The sequence below is a fragment of the Saccopteryx bilineata genome, chromosome 1 (assembly GCF_036850765.1).
Source record: "Saccopteryx bilineata isolate mSacBil1 chromosome 1, mSacBil1_pri_phased_curated, whole genome shotgun sequence".
In the NCBI taxonomy this organism is placed as follows: Eukaryota; Metazoa; Chordata; class Mammalia; order Chiroptera; family Emballonuridae; genus Saccopteryx; species Saccopteryx bilineata.
Genome location: NC_089490.1, coordinates 316,589,916 through 316,605,938, shown reverse-complemented (window position 1 = coordinate 316,605,938; position 16,023 = coordinate 316,589,916). Strand labels below are relative to the sequence as shown.

Sequence of the window (16,023 nt, the reverse complement as noted above, 5' to 3'; positions counted from 1 at the left end):
GTCAGGCGCATGTGGGAGTCTGTCTGACTGCCTCCCCGTTTCCAACTTCAGAAAAATACAAAAAAAAAAAAAAAAAAAAGAATAGCTATTTGGGAAGCACTGATTCAGGCAGAAGCCTGAATAGTTCCAATTAGGAGAGAAAGGCAATGGGTATTTATGAGAAGGAGAACAATTACATTGATAGAGGAAAGGGATTTTTTTGTTCATTGTAAACAATGTTTTTTAATGTTCAGTCCAGTAGTCATCAGACAAGTAATAACTGCTTTCATGTTATCTGTGCAAACAATTTGTTGCCCTGGGCCTGGTCCAGAGGTCATTTTGCCCTGTTTTAACATCCCAAAGACCTGAAGCATAAGATGTACAAGGCACCTACTCTAGCATGGCAGCTCCTGCTCCATTTTAAAGTGGCTACATTGATTGGTTGATTGATTGACTGACATATTCTAGTCTTCTTTTGAGTAGAGGAGCAGTCAGGTAAAAAAACTATTACAGTTCAGAGGTGTATGTGCACTTACAGAAGTCTACATAAAGAGTTTTGGCAGATGAGGGAGGCCTCAACTCTAGTGTGTGTGAGCAGAGTGGGAAAGTCAGATGGCCCCAGGTAGAAGATAGCTAGCTTCTCTTGGAACTGTAGTTACAGTATGAATAAGAAGAGTTTCAGGACGAAGTCAAAGAAGGGAAAGCCAACGCATTCCAGATAGAAGGGGTAACATGTTTAAATACATGGAGATATGGAAAAACCTTGGAGTATCCCGAGAACTGCAAGTATAGTACATGTGGAAAGGCGTGGTTTATATGGAAGAGTGGTAGGGGACATGGTTAGAAAGGAAGGCCAGCCAGGGATGAAAGCCACATAGCCATGCCACGGTGTTTATACCTCTGTGGTCAGAAGAGGCCATACAGAATTCTCAGCAGGAGTAGAGCAAGATCAGATCTGTAGTTCTGGAAAATGAGTCTAGCAGTGAGAGAGTGCTTGATAGGCACAGGGTGAAAGACAGTTGCACTTGCCTTTCAGAGCAACCCTTGCAGTTTGGCAGAGCAGGTACATTCTCTGCTTTGCTGATGAAAAAACTGAGGATTAGGTAAGTTAAGTGATTTGTTATGGGTTCCGCAATGGTAGCACTAGCATTTGAGCAATAACTAAGATTTATATATTCCAAGAACTGTGCAAAGTATTTAAAATACAAAATATTAAGGTCTTCCAAAAATTTTTGAAATAGCATTTATCATCTCCATTTTCAACTAAGAAAACGAAAGCTTAAAAGATTATGTAACTTGACCAAGATAACAAATTAATAGGTAGGTAACTAAGATTCAAATCCAGATAATGGCTCTTAAATCCAAGGTCTAATACTGAAATAACCTAATAGTATAAGCGAGAGTTTGGAAAATCACAACCCGTGGCCCAATCCAGTGTGCTATTTTTGTGCCACCTATAACCCTGTGAGCTGTGAATGGTTTGACATTTTAAAATACTTGTAAAACTCAGAAGAATAATATTTGATGACATGAAAAGTATATGAAATTCAGATTTCAGTGTCCATAATAAAGTTTTGTTTGGAAAACAGCCCTGCGCACTTATGTAGATATTGTCTGTGACTGGTTTCCAATGGTAACAGCAGAGTTGAGTAGTTATATCAGAGACCAAATAGCTCACAGATCCTAAAGGAGAACTATCTCATCTCTTACAAAAAAGTTGCTGACTCTGTACATACTATTAAACTCTCCAACTTTTGCTTGAGTTTCTTTAGGGCAGCAGCAACTGTTTTTAACACATTTTACAGAGAAAGTGGGGTGGTCATCAACATTTTAATGCATTTTTATTTGGAGGGAAGGAACTAGCATAAAACAGATGGAAGCAGCAACATGGATTACGTAAGCCAGTAAAGAGTTAGTTTTGCCACTTACTGTATGGCTGTGTTACTATAGAAAAAGCAGAATGCTTTGATAAGCCGGGATGAAGTAATGTTGTTCAGAACTTTGGTGACTGATCCCTTTTAGACCAGAAGAAAGGTATTTTGGGTTTTTTTTAACAAATTATTTCCACACTATTATCTGACACCTAATGGTCCTGAACAGCTTCATTTCAGCAGAAACATGCCCAGCAATCCAGTCATTTACATGACATTACTATGACGTAGATAGCACCTCCATTTTTGAAGGAACATTCTAGATTACAGAAGATGAAGAACTTCTTTGACATTGTTTTAATATAGGGTAATACATAAAGGATATGAGCAACAAATTCTAAGACTTTCACTAGGGGGAGAGGGGAGCTCTACCATTGTTTCTATTATAAATAAATTGTACTTTGCCAGTTGAAATTAGAATTATGAATTCTCTAGGAGAATTAAAACTATAATTTCCTTAGTGTTTTTGTCTACCATTATCTATTTATACTAAGAAATATAACCTACACTCACACTTGTTTATTTATATATAGTTATTTATTCATGGTGCAGGCTCTAGAGTTGGTGCAGTTCCAGCTCAGGGATGGTGGTTAATTAATGTAGGTCTGAATTAAGATTTCTCTAGGGGATTTTACTCAAATAAAAGCATTGACTTTCTCCAAAGCATTTCGTCAAAAGTGTTCTATACCACAGTATTTCATAATGGCTCTTTGTGAAAAACTGTTCAGTAAACAAATATAATAATCATAGTATTCCCTGCCCTTGGAAATTTATGATATATAGGAGAATATTAAAAACTCTGAGAAGTTCCAAAGATTACCTAACACAACATATATGTTTTATTATAATGAAGTTGAGCTGAAGTTGGTAAAATAGTTAATATAGTTAACCTAGGTAATTTTATTTGCTTTGGGAGGGGATGTTTTCTGTTTGTTTTTTGTTGTTTTACTTTCTTTGGTTTGTTGGCTAAATGATGCCTAATATCACTATTTGCCTTTGTAAAATGCAGTGTCTTCTTTTAGATGTTAGCCTATCACCTGCTATTTGTAGTACATGTGTACTATTAAGTTACTTTCCCATGGGCATGAGCATGAAATTTCAAATTTTAGCCTCATTATTGACTGAGCTTGCTGGATTACTTTCTGTTTTACTGTAAAACAGAAAGTAAAACAGATATATGAACACATTAATCACTTTAGGTTAATCACATATGTAAAATCTTAATTATTAAACTTTATTTACATCAAATTAGTTTACATCATATAAGATTGTTTGAAGTTTTTCTAGTATACCTCCTATTTTGCATTAATTGAGCATTTAATGTATTTGTTAATAGTTATTAATAAAGGTTTAGTTTCATACAAATATTTCAGTCCAGCAGGGCTTTAGGCTTTGTCTGTAATATCTGTAATAGACATGTTAAAGGATTGTGTCATAGGCATTGAATTTAGTTAACGGACACCTGTGAAACCTCAGCAGCACAGGTGTAGGGCTGACGGTGGGAGTGTCCAAGCGCTCGGCTCCACTGCTTCAGTATTGATTTACTGGTGACCAGGGAGCAAGTCTGTCCAGCTTTGTTACAGAAGATTATAACATTTAAGAGATTTTTGAGACATGATAAAGCAAAATTTTAAGAACTAACTGTGCTGTTTTAAAACAAACAAAAAGCCTACAACCAGAAGCAGGTTTTAAAGGATTTGGAAATATATGCGAACTAGTAAATTGATAGTGGATATGCAAAGAATCAACTTTACATTACTGTTAAGTTCCTACTTTGAAGAGGAAATTGCTGTGCATTAAAATGAAGAAATAGAGAGAAAATCTCCTGAACAGAAAGGCGTAGTATTATATACAGTTCATATGATGTTTCTGTTTTCACTTTTGACCATAGAAAATGTAGAAAGCAAAGCAAACATCAGGTGGCAGAGAAAGATAATTTAAGACCTTTGCTGGGATTGTAAGTAGGCATTCACAGATTCAGATCATTTCATTCCAACAAATATATAATATTTGTCTGTTTTCTGTTAAAGAATTTAAAAACAACTCCAAAGAGAAGCCTGCACTAGGTTATCAACTTTAGGAATGGCTAAAGAGGTACTCAAATTATAGAAATTTCTGAATCCTAAAGCTTTGCCATTTAAGCAGAATTGGAGAAGAGGGAGACATTAGACAGTGACTAATAGTAGTTGAAAATTCTCTTTACTTCATATCATATATTTGTTCTGAGACCCAACCAGGGTTCTCTTCATTAATCCTTGATAGGTTAACATACCCCAGGGTAGTATTTTGTTTTCCAAAAATTATATAATATATATTTCATGTATATATTATTTCCTAACTAAATTTTAAGCTTCAAAGAAGATTATTATTTTTTCTATATAACATACACTGAAATGCTTAGCCTCTATAATTCTGGACACGGCATCTTCACATAAATATTGTTAAATAGATGGATGAACAGCTGCCAGAATCTTTACCACAAACCAAGAAAAATTGGAAAGATTCAAGACAAATGGTGTTTTTATCTATTTGGGCAATGATCCTCCATAATGAATGAGTTTTGTAATAATTAAATCAGGTTAAGATTTAGGAATGTTAGGAAGGAATGACTTTTCAAACAGACCTAACTGATATATATAGAGGACCAGAAGAGTCGGACAGTATTTGAGAGAGAGAAAGGGAGAGGGAGAGAATGATTGAAAAAGGTAATAGAAATTTTAAATAATGCCTACTTAGACTTTAAAAACATTTTTTCCTTTATGGAAAAATGTAAAACATTCTATTTTCATTTCTCTGTATTCTAGCACTATCTGTGACATGTAGATGCTAAAAAGCTGGGACTTTTTTTCTACTTGCTTTGAGAAGTAGTAGGGAGAAAGGAAAAGGCATGTATCTGCCGTCCAAGGAATTAAAGATATTTGGATAAAGAATACTTCATACTTGATCTGTTTAATACCGCATTGATTCTTTCAACACCCTGTTAGGTGGGCAAATGTTCGTTAGTGTTGTTTATCTCTGTATAATAGGGAAACTGATGCTCAAAGAGTAACACACTTAGAGTTAGGAGTTCCTAGACAAGTTCTCCACAGCCTAAAAATGGTTTATTTTTATAAATGCTATTATTGTCTTCTATTTTGAAAAGTAACAGAGTATCTAGGTGCTAATATTCATATTTCAAAACCTTCTTTCAACTGTACTATCTAGAGCAACTTTGCCACTTCCTAACTAGGTTGCCATAGTAACTTAGTTTCTGATTTGTCACTTTAAAATTTTAAAATGAGTCTAACTTTGAAGTCTTAACCCAACTTTAAAAACTAAGTAATCCATTAATAGAATACAATTATATAAGTTCAGTAAAAACATTAATTCTAGTTTTAGGTTGGAAACACTATTATGAGCTTAATTTTTTAAATATCGGTACATATTTCTAAGCTGCAGTCACTGAAAAATTCTAGGAGAATGAAGATTCATTTCTAGCACCCAGAGTATGAGCTCTAATACCATTTCTTATTAAAGGAATAAAAGATCTTCAGAGTATAGCTAAGTGACTTCCAGTACAGGAAATATGTAAGACGAACTTGTAACATATTGACGTAGTGGACAGCAAGGAAGCTGCTGAAGATGACAGGGACATATCCAGAAACGCAGGAGACAAGCGTTTCCACTGCACAGAGACAGACAGTTTGAACATCAATAAGACAATAACCGTATTGGATTGAAGCTCATCAAACATGTTTAAATCTCCTAGTTCATAATGCTACTCTAAAAAATCTGGGGAAGGAGTTATTGATCACCCTTAGAGTATAGTGGGGAATGCATTCATTATTTTGAAAACACATAACTAAATAAAAAGTAAATTAGATAGCATTTATCCAGACTTTATGAATTGTAGTAAAAAAAATTGTTAAGTAAAAGTTTCTCTCTATATCTCTCTATATCTCTTTATATCCTGCCTGGAAATAAAGAAGGTTTAATATAGTTAAATTATCATTTTATAATCTTAATAAAGATCACCGTGGCTCCTGATATCTAAAAAGAGAGACAACCAGACTTATATGCCTCTTGATGGAAATATACAGTATCACCTGTGCAGTAGTTTTGCCAAAAATTGATCCTGAATCTGAGCTTCCTCTAGATCCAATTGACAAGAATACAGGGACATGCCACCATCAGAATGTAGCCAATAAAAGTCAGAATGTGGAAAACTGTTTGGTGTACTTTCTTCAGCAAGTTGCAAGGAAAAAAAGGAGGGAAAAGCCTATAAATTTAAATGACATAAGAGACATATCAACAGCCCTGGCCAGTTGGCTTAGCGGTAGAGCGTCGGCCTGGCGTGCGGGGGACCTGGGTTCGATTTCCGGCCAGGGCACACAGGAGAAGCGCCCATTTGCTTCTCCACCCTCCCCCTCCTTCCTCTCTGTCTCTCTCTTCCCCTCCCGCAGCCAAGGCTCCATTGGAGCAAAGATGGCCCGGGCGCTGGGGATGGCTCCTTGGCCTCTGCCCCAGGCACTAGAGTGGCTCTGGTTGCGGCAAGGGGCAGAGCATCCCCCCTGGTGGGCAGAGCTTCGCCCCTGGTGGGCGTGCCGGGTGGATCCTGGTCGGGCGCATGCGGGAGTCTGTCTGACTGTCTCTCCCCGTTTCCAGCTTCAGAAAAATACAAAAAAAAAAAAAAAAAGAGACATATCAACAAATATTAATATGGGCTATATTTGAATTATGGTTCTAATAAAAATATTTTAAAATTTGTGAGATAATATATGATATTGTTAATATTTTCAAATAGTATTGTGATATTTTTGCTTTATTTCTAGACATACTTATATATTTATAGGTAAAATTTTCTGTGTTGCAGCTGGATGATAGGGGTTTATTATGACCATCTTTATTTTGAAACATTTTATAGTAAATTTTTAAATAAAACTTACTTGGGAGGATTTTGTATTTAACTCTGATTATCTAATGATCAGCTTCAAAACATTGTATTGTTATATTTTAAAACAAAATTAATTTTTTTACACAGAGTGCGTATGGCCCGTATTCCCCTGATGAGTGCATATCTTTGCCTGTTTACACGAGCGCTGAAAGGGATCGTGTGGTAACGAACATCGAGCTTCCGTGTGGGGGCAGCCAGGACCCGTGGATCCAGTGTGGAGCAGCTCTGTTTCTCAAAAACCAGTAGAGTCTAAGGCAGAGAATCTGTCTTAGCAAAAAGAAACATTAATTATTTAAGCTTTAAATAAAATACATGGTGAACCTACCTTTGAAATGTTATTTCAAAATATTAGCATAGTTACACTGTGTTGTTGATCTCATTTGTTTTTTATTTTATGGGTAACAGCACAGTAATGTTTTAGGTAGATGTTTAAAACAATATATTTAAGGAATCAGTAATGTTTTGTCTATTACATTTGCATCATAATTATTTAATAAGATATAAAATAATGTTACAGTCTTCTGTATTTAAAGTGTTAAAGATCCATGTTGCTTTCATAAGACAACCTGCAGTTTAAGCAGATAGCTGTCATTTGTAGAATTTTTTTCAAAACTAATAGACTGCATATGACATATATATACACATTACATACATATAAATAAACAGTAATAACTAAGGCTTAAATAACACTAACTACATGATGCTGGGCACTGTGCCATGTGATTGATGGATAGGTAGGCAGGTAGGTAAGTAAATGGGTAGGTAGGTAAGTAGATACAATAGACAGATACATGGATGTATAGATATTATATTTGTTATGATGTTCATTTTACTAGTGAGAAAAATGAGATGCTGGTTAAGTGACTTGCTCAGCTAATAAACTGGTAAAGTGATAAGGGTGGAAACCCTCTCAGCTCTCCCTCCCCTCGAGGGCAGAATAAAGCCAGCCAAGGTGAATCCCCAGCACACACCACCTTGAAGCCAGTATGCTAACAAACGAGCAAGGGTGTGTCAGCACCACAGGCTGATCAGTTCTTCATCTTGACAAATATTTGCTCCAGCAGAGTTCCTGACAGGAAGATAAAGTGAATCGACAGTGCCAGTCAGAATGCTTGTTAGATACCTGTTGTCACTCAAAAGTCACCTCCGTAAAATTTAGGAAGGGATATAGGGGTGGAGTCAGTGCTTTGAAGTGTGAACTTAGCCCTCAGAACTACCAATCTAAGCTTTCCTGACTTCAAACAGCAAGTGCCCCCTGCATGTGCAATCCCGTTCTAGGGCCTTGAGGGTCTTCTGTCTCCTTCTTCACTATATTAAAGAAATAAAATCAAAATCACCCTTTTACTTTTGAAGAACACTGAAACAGTTCAAACACACGTATAGAATGAACACCTGTACCTAACACACAGGTTAAGAAAAAAACATGACTGACAAGGCTTGGGCTCTTGACTGTATTTTCAGTATCTCACTTCTACCCAAGTCCATGATTCCCCTCATTTTTGTTTTCATAATCCCCTTGAGTTTCTTCAGTTTTTCTAAATGTAAATGAATCCCTAAAATATAATTTATAGTTCTGCTTAACTAGACAAATATTTGTTTCTAATCTTGCTCCATCACTTTTATTTTTATTTTTTATTTTTTAGAAAAGCTTTTATTGGGGAGAAAATTTGTCTCTTAGTGATAGCATTGTGGGGAAGAACAGACCAGCAGGGACTCCACTCCCTTCGTGGGGTGGGGAGGCTCAAGCAGCCAGAATCCCTCTTCCGGCCCACTCTGGGCACTAGGAGGTGGGGTGAGGGTTGGAAAGGCACAAGGCTGGGCATAGTTGGCAAAGCTGAAGAAATAACAGACACTGATAGCTTGTATCTTGGGCCTGTGGGAGGGAGATGCAGGGCTTGCTTATGCGATGGTGACCTGGCCTGGGCAGCATATCGCCTTTCTTCACCGTGCCTGGTGAGCTTTGGTGTTCAAGCCCCCATCATAGGATCCCCAGCTCACAGACTTGTCCTTACAGTCGGCTGTGCACTCCCCCCCCCCCCCCCCCCCCGGTTGCATAGCACCTGACACAGGATGCGCAGAGCCTGGGCCCTACAGGTGCTTTCAAGGAAACCGGCCCCAGGGTCTTGGTGGGTGCGGGGGTCTGTGCAGGGCCCAGGTCCACTCCCTGCACTCGCTCTGGCTGCCCTTCCTCATTCCGTCTTTTGTTTTGGCCCCGCGGTGGTCAGTGCCAACAGGGTGAGGGGCCCAGAGGAGGAAGCCTCGGTGATGCATCTCACTGCCCCTGGCCTCTGCTCCCTCCCGTGCCCATCACCTTTATACAGTTTTTATTTTTATGTAGACGGTATGTATTTTGTGACCTTTCTCTTTCTGAGTATGAATGTATGCATTGACCACAATTTACTTAGCTAGTCTCCTTTTGAGGACCATTTTAATTGTTCTGGCTTTTTACTACAACTGCACTGCTGTAAGCTTTTTTAGGAAGTCTCTTGACACATTTACAAGACAGCCTCTAGGACATACACCTGTCGGAGAATTGTTGCGTCTCCAGTAGGAAAACCATCAACTTAATAAAATAAACTAAATGATTAAGTGCCGTAACATAGAAAGAGTGCCTGGCACTAGCTTTATTATGATCATGGTTATTAATGTCGCTGAACAAATTTATAGTCCCACCAGTGTGTTTTGGCCTTCTTGTCATTCTGTGTCCTATCAACTTGGCATTTCTGAAAATCTAGTAGATATAAAGAATTATGTAGTAGCTTTTATTTGCATTTTTCTATTTAAAGAGTTAAACATTTTTTGTCTACTTGAAACATCTGTGCAATGCTGTTTTTCTGCCCAATTTTTCCTATTGAGCTGTCTTTATTATGTCTTAAATAAAAGGGTTTTTTTACTCAAATGCAGTTAGAATTTTCAGTCTTGTCTTTGGTTTGTTTTCTCAGAACAAGGTCATCAAGACAACATTTTTTGTCCTTACATTTTAAAGTTTTTGTTTTTGTTAGTTGAATGACCCCACATAGTAACCTTAAATCAGATGAGACTAGCCTGACCTGTGGTGGAGCAGTGGATAAAACATCAACCTGGAATGCTGAGGTTGCCAGTTTGAAACTCTGGGCTTGCCCAGTCAAGGCACATAGGAGACTCAGCTATGAGTTGATGCTTCCTACTCCTCCCCCATGCCTTTCTCTCTCAAGTCAATAAATAAATATTTTTAAAAGAAATAATAAAATTGAACCTAAAAAAATCAGATAAAGCCATGCAGAAATCTGTGGTAGACAGGCAGCCAGACAGACATGAGCAGAGCAAGGACTACAGGCCAGGCACAGAAGGCAAACAGGGGGAGCCCCAGGTGATTACTAGCAACAAGAAAACAAGGATGTCTCCCCAGGGTGACCTTTCCTCCCTTAGCTAGTCACGCCCTTCAAACCCTCTGATTTCTTATTGCTGGTCATTGGATTCAATGTATCACTAGTCATGTGGTGTTAGGCCCCCATAGAGAAGGAACAAACAAGAAAGCCAGATAATAGCACTTAAGCATTAACCCCTAGAGATAACATCTAGGCCTCAGTTGTGATTCAGCTCCAGGCCCAGAAAAGCAGCACAAACAGAATGGAAGCCACAGCTGACCTCAGGACCAGCTGCATTGACTAATGACCCCTGTCCTAGTACCTACTAATCAATGAAGACCATGACCCTACAAGACACACCTGCAGAGCTGATGCATATTCTATTGAGATCCTCCCCTGGGACATCTCCTCAATCCCCCACCCTTAACATCCCTTAGCACTGAGGTCTCAGGGTGCTTTCTCTCCCCCTTGACTCCCCAGGCGCAGTTTCCTTGCCTCTCTCTCCTCAGCTGTAAGGGACCCCAGGGCACTTGCAACCAGGGAAGCAGTAGGGCAGCACCTCATCCCAGGCCAACCCTCTGAACCTGTCTGCAAGGCCCCCTTTTCTCTGACTGCATTCCTGTACAGACAATAAATTTTTCCTCTACTTGCTGAACTTTGTCTCGATTAAATTTTTTTAAGATGAATCGAGATCTCATCACTCCCCTTATAACAGATCCAAAATTGATTTGCATTTCATTTTCTATATAACAGTTTCCTGATGCTAAGAAAATGAAAGTATGTAAGAGACCATTAATTTCTATGAGAGGAGATTCAAGAACTCTTGAGACAAAATGAGTTCTAAGCAGAATTTTTACTGAACTTCACGCAGACACGTTGGGGATGTCTCTGTGTAGACAGGCTTTTGGGGAAGATTGCTGGTGCAAGATTTTAAAACCAAAACTACATATTTTTTCAGGCTCAAATTTCGTTTATATAAAAAGGGTTAGAAGATACAGTAAAGTAACAAGATTTGCATTATCAAATATTCAGGCCCTGGCTGGTTGGCTCAGCAGCAGAGTGTCGTCAGCCCAGCATGTAGAAGTCCTAAGTTCAATTCCCAGTCAGGGCACACAGGAGAAATGACCATCTGTTTCTTCACCCCTCCTTCTCCCCCTTTTCTCTCTCTCTCTCTCTCTCTCTCTCTCTTCCCTCCCCTCCCCTCCCCTCCTACAGCCAAGGCAGAAATGGTGAGCCATTTGGCCCCAGGCGCTGATGAAGCAACAGGTCAGAGCAAATGCAGGAGTTTGTCTCTCTGCCTCCCTGCGTCCCCGCCTCTCACTAAATAAAGATAAATAAATAAATTCACTAACAGTCTATTTTGCTAATTCTACTCACTTGGTTTCCTGATTTAGCTGTCTTGTCAAGTCTCATGTATATCTAGGTGTCTATAAGGCCTTTTTCTTCCTGTTAAGTGCGAGGTTTGTCAGTTCTAAGGTTTTTTTGGTATCAACAAAGCATAACTGCTTATTATAGGAGTCCACCAATTTGAATTGGTTATCATTAGATAGAAAATTTACATGTCTTAAGATATCAAGTGTCTTTAGAGTTATACTGAAATTATACTATCTAAGAGCCAAAGAAATTAAAACTCCAATTAGGTCTAAGAGTTGAAGGGCAGATTTTTGTGAGTAGATAAAAGCAGGTAATGTGTATAACTTATACTCATGAAAAAGAGCTTCCTGTATAAAAGTTAAATTTTGAAGCTCATGATATAGTGACAATTTTTTTAAAAAGCTTAGTATAACAACCAGGACAATAAGAAGAACTTTCTGGTCACCTATAGTTTAGACTTTCACTTAAAGAGAAACTGTTGTGGACAGGTGCTGTCCATAGGGTGCTTGCTCAGGAAACCACGGGAGACGGGAGGTGCAAGCTACTGCCAGGAGCAGAGGGTGACGGGAGGGCCTGGCAGGCTTGGTGAGAGTCACATGCCTCAGCCACTGTCTGTGATTACTTTTACCCCTCCCCTAAGTCTTCCTCTCACATTCTCTTCCCTATGGGTTTTCTTTCCATGTAAACTCGGGTTGTTCTTGGGGCCCTGGAACTGCATAGCCTACGTGAAAACTAAAGCACTAGGAAAGAAGAGGGAAGAGATCAGTCATCTTTTCCTGAGAACAGGCCGGTCCTGTGTCACTCACTTCTTTGAGACAATGTCTCTGAGCTGGGAGACATATATTTTGCCCACTTTATGATTATTTTAGATGGGGGTGGTGGTAAATGTATTGTTGCTCCATCTTGGTTGGAAGCAAATGTCCTATACAATTTTATATCATAACTTTCACTCCACAAACTATCACTGAGCATCCACTTTGTTATAGGAGCCAATCCTAAGGACCAAAGGCATCCAGAGTCATGTCCTGATGAAGATTTGGTGGTAAAAGAGGAAGGAGTATAATCAGACAGGAAATGATGGGAAATATGGATTAATTGGAGATTTAAGGAAGCAGCAAGTAAGAAACCAAGAGCTGGTTTATGAAGATTTCTAAACAAAGTAAATTATTGAGTGAAGAGAACAGGAGCTTGACACACAGAACAGCTGTGCAGTCTCAGCACCCTCCACTCACCTTCCTCCATCTGCAGGAATACCCACAGTGCTGATTCGAAAGCACTTCATTTTCAAATATCAATGAATAGCCAACTCAAAAAGACTTTTTAGTTATAAATAAAAAATTGGTAATATTACTCAGATGAAACAAAAAAAATAAATAAAATGTTTTAATGTTTTCTCTCAGTGGAAAGACAAAAAAAAGTACAATTTATTTCAGCATTAGGTGAAATAGAAAAAATGTCAGTCAAGGTCATATTAAAACCAATGTTATCTTAATAGTTAATACAATTTTCTCAATCATAACCTCATCTTCCCTCAGTTGAATTCCAGGGACAAGCTGTGATGAGACCTAAGACAAAATAACATGATCGAATCTTTTATTTCTGATATGGGTTACATGGGTCCTGCTGATGTCACCAAACAGCATTTTACAAATGCATTTTTCTAAATGTTGAAGAATTTTAATTTTTTATACTACTTAACCATTTTTATGTCATAATGTTGTAAAGTGACCAGTGAGTTCCAGAAAGACACCAAAATTACAGAAAAATTTAAGAGAGAAGCTTATTGAACTGGCTGGCTGCATGGGAGATACAAGTCCAAATCACATAGCCCCGAAGCATTGGGGTCCGGGGTTTATAAAAGTGAAAATTGAAGGGTCTAGATAAAGAAGTTTAGCAGGTGCAATCAGCCATTTTCCAGAAGCAGATATAGCAGTTAGCTTATCAGGAAGTCCCTGCTGTGCAGATCCCTGACTTGTTAAAACATCTTGCCAACAGCACAACTTTAGCTCAGTTTGCAAGCTTGTACTTACAAAAATACCAAAATTTCAAAATGGTGATTACAGAAGGCATACAAAATGGTGTGGCTCATTCTAACAGTTTTCCAGTTTCTTGGTACCTTGTCACAATAACAGTAAAGTTTAAAGTTTTACAAGTGAAAAACGAGCACTATTGAGGATCAAAGGAAGGCCAAATGAAGAAAGGAGAGTGATTCAGAGAAAAAAATGAAACAAGCAGAGCCAGATGTAGACACACCAGAGGTAGCAATCTACCAAGGAGGAGAAGAAAGAGGGGTCCAAAGGCATAGAGAGGCAGACTGTCCGTGATAAGCATGAAATGCATCACTGACAAGGTGACAGTTGAGTCAGTGAAAGTCTGCCAGGTGGACAAGATGGTGCGGTGCGGGTAGAGGTGGATTTAATGGCAGGTGCACCAGGCACGCGCCCTGGGCCCCGACTTCTGAAAGGCCCCACAAAACCCCAACCTTACACGTTTTTCTAATGTAAAGGGCCCAATATTTTCTTCTGCACCCGGGGCCTCAACCGACCTTAATCTGCTTCCGGGTGTGTGTGAGTGTGTGTGTGTGGAGGGGGGGGAGGTACTAAAGGGAGTCCTAGCATATGGCCCTCTCAGCACCTGCAAAATGAGGGGCATGGAATTTTTTGTGAAATATCAATATTTTCTGACAGTGTCTCAGTCTTAGATTCCTTATATGTTCTCCTACATGCATAACTTGTTGTCGTACTTGTAACGTTAAATAATGATTTATTTGATGAATGCTTTACTGGGTAGGGAGGAAGTTGAGGTTTTGAGCTTGGGTGATGGGGACTGTTTCTGTCTGAGAGCTTATTGGAGGGGGTGCAGGTTCAAGGAGGTGAGATGAAGGAATCTGGCATTGGACATCTTGACTCTGAGGTGGCAGCAGACTATTTGTGTGTAAATGTCCAAAACACAAATGAAAACATGGAACTGCAACTCAGGAAAGAGATTGGACGTCACTGACAAATCAGTGACAATTGATAGTATGACAGTGGGTGAGGTCCCAGCAGAGAATGGTGAGGCTCGCAGGCTAAGCACTGAAACCCGAAGACAGCCTGTCATAGGGAGGCTGGTGTCAGAGTGAGAAGCAACAGTGGACAGGAAGAGAAGTAAGAACCTGCTTCTCAACTAATACTGGGGGTGCTTAGTTAAAAGTTACAGTTCCCGGGCCCAGAGCAGACCTCCAGAATCAGACCTGGGAATCTGACTTTTACTGAACTCTCGGGTTATAGCAGTCACTATCGTAGAAAAAACTGTTACAAAATCCAGGTGGGAAATATTTCAAAGAAGAAGTGGGTAATATTTTCAAATTCTATAGAATAAGTCAAATTTTGTAGAATAATCAAATCAAATTGGGAGCAATTAATTGATTATTGCCATCCTTAGGACAAATTTTGTAAAAACAGCAGTTAAATGCTACATGACTTTCTAGATTATAACTCACTCACTTCTTCCTCTTCTTTGACTCTTTTTGAAGAAAAGAAATAGAAGGTAAAATGTTTTGAGACTTGTGATCAATGTCTTCCTGCTATTTTTTAGAAATTTCATGATTTTTATTTCTATAACACTGTCACCTCTTCCCTAAGAAATGTCAAACCTGTTTTATCTAGTCATAGACACATTAAAGTACCATTTTTTTTTTAAAAAATCACTTTTCAAAATCTTTTTTTCTTACTTTTAGTCTGAAGATAAGAAGAATTCTTTTTTTTAAAGAGTAGGAGTTCCACCTAAATGTGTTGAGGCTAAAGTCTGCTTATTATTTTTCGTCTGGAGCCTAGATATCAATTTTAAGTTTTTGAGTTTTCAGAGTATTTTTAAGTTCTGCAAAGTTTTCTTCAATTACATTCTTGATAAATTTCTCCCATTTGTTCTGTATCCTCCTTCAGGAAATTCGATTAATCTTGAGTTGCTTCTTTGTGTCCTATCTTCTATAACTTTGTCATCCACACTTGAATTGTCATTTTTGTTATTTTCTTTTGTGTTTACAGAGTCTATTTTCTGTTTCATTAATCTGTTCTTAAAACATTAATTCTTCTAGTCATGATTCCAAGGAGTGTTTGTTTCATCATGGAATTTATCCTGATCTCCTTGTTTCATAATGTTGCTGCTATCTTCTGTCTCCCTAAGAATAGATTACAGATACTCTCATTTGATCAGATGCTTCCTTCTTCTGTTTCATGAGGAAAGCCTCCATGATGGATTAGAACTGGTTGAAACAGATTTGTTTTTGCCACCTTCTGTTTCTTTTGCATTGCCACTTTCTCCTGAGGGTTAGATTGCTTTTCCTTCCTCTGGTTTATTTGGATATCCTTGACCAGGGCCAGTGCCTCTGACTGCGCCAGCTGTGCTGGCTGAGGGTCGAGGGCGCCTGGAATCCACCACACGGCTGGCTTGCCTTTCTGAGCCATCGGGGATAGAGCTG

The 16,023-nt window shown here is 38.6% G+C and overlaps 1 protein-coding gene across 4 annotated transcripts in view; it reads left to right on the top strand.

The window, feature by feature from the left end:
- Window positions 1-9,696, top strand: part of DYNC2H1 (dynein cytoplasmic 2 heavy chain 1) — a 328,872-nt gene extending 319,176 nt beyond the window's left edge. For all 4 annotated transcript variants that reach the window (XM_066247664.1, XM_066247663.1, XM_066247662.1 and 1 more), the window contains one exon: window positions 6,931-9,696. In XM_066247664.1, the coding sequence (XP_066103761.1) occupies window positions 6,931-7,089 (159 nt within the window). In that variant the 3' untranslated portion in view covers window positions 7,090-9,696. The remainder of the gene's footprint in view (window positions 1-6,930) is intronic.
- The last annotated feature ends 6,327 nt before the right edge of the window (window positions 9,697-16,023 follow it).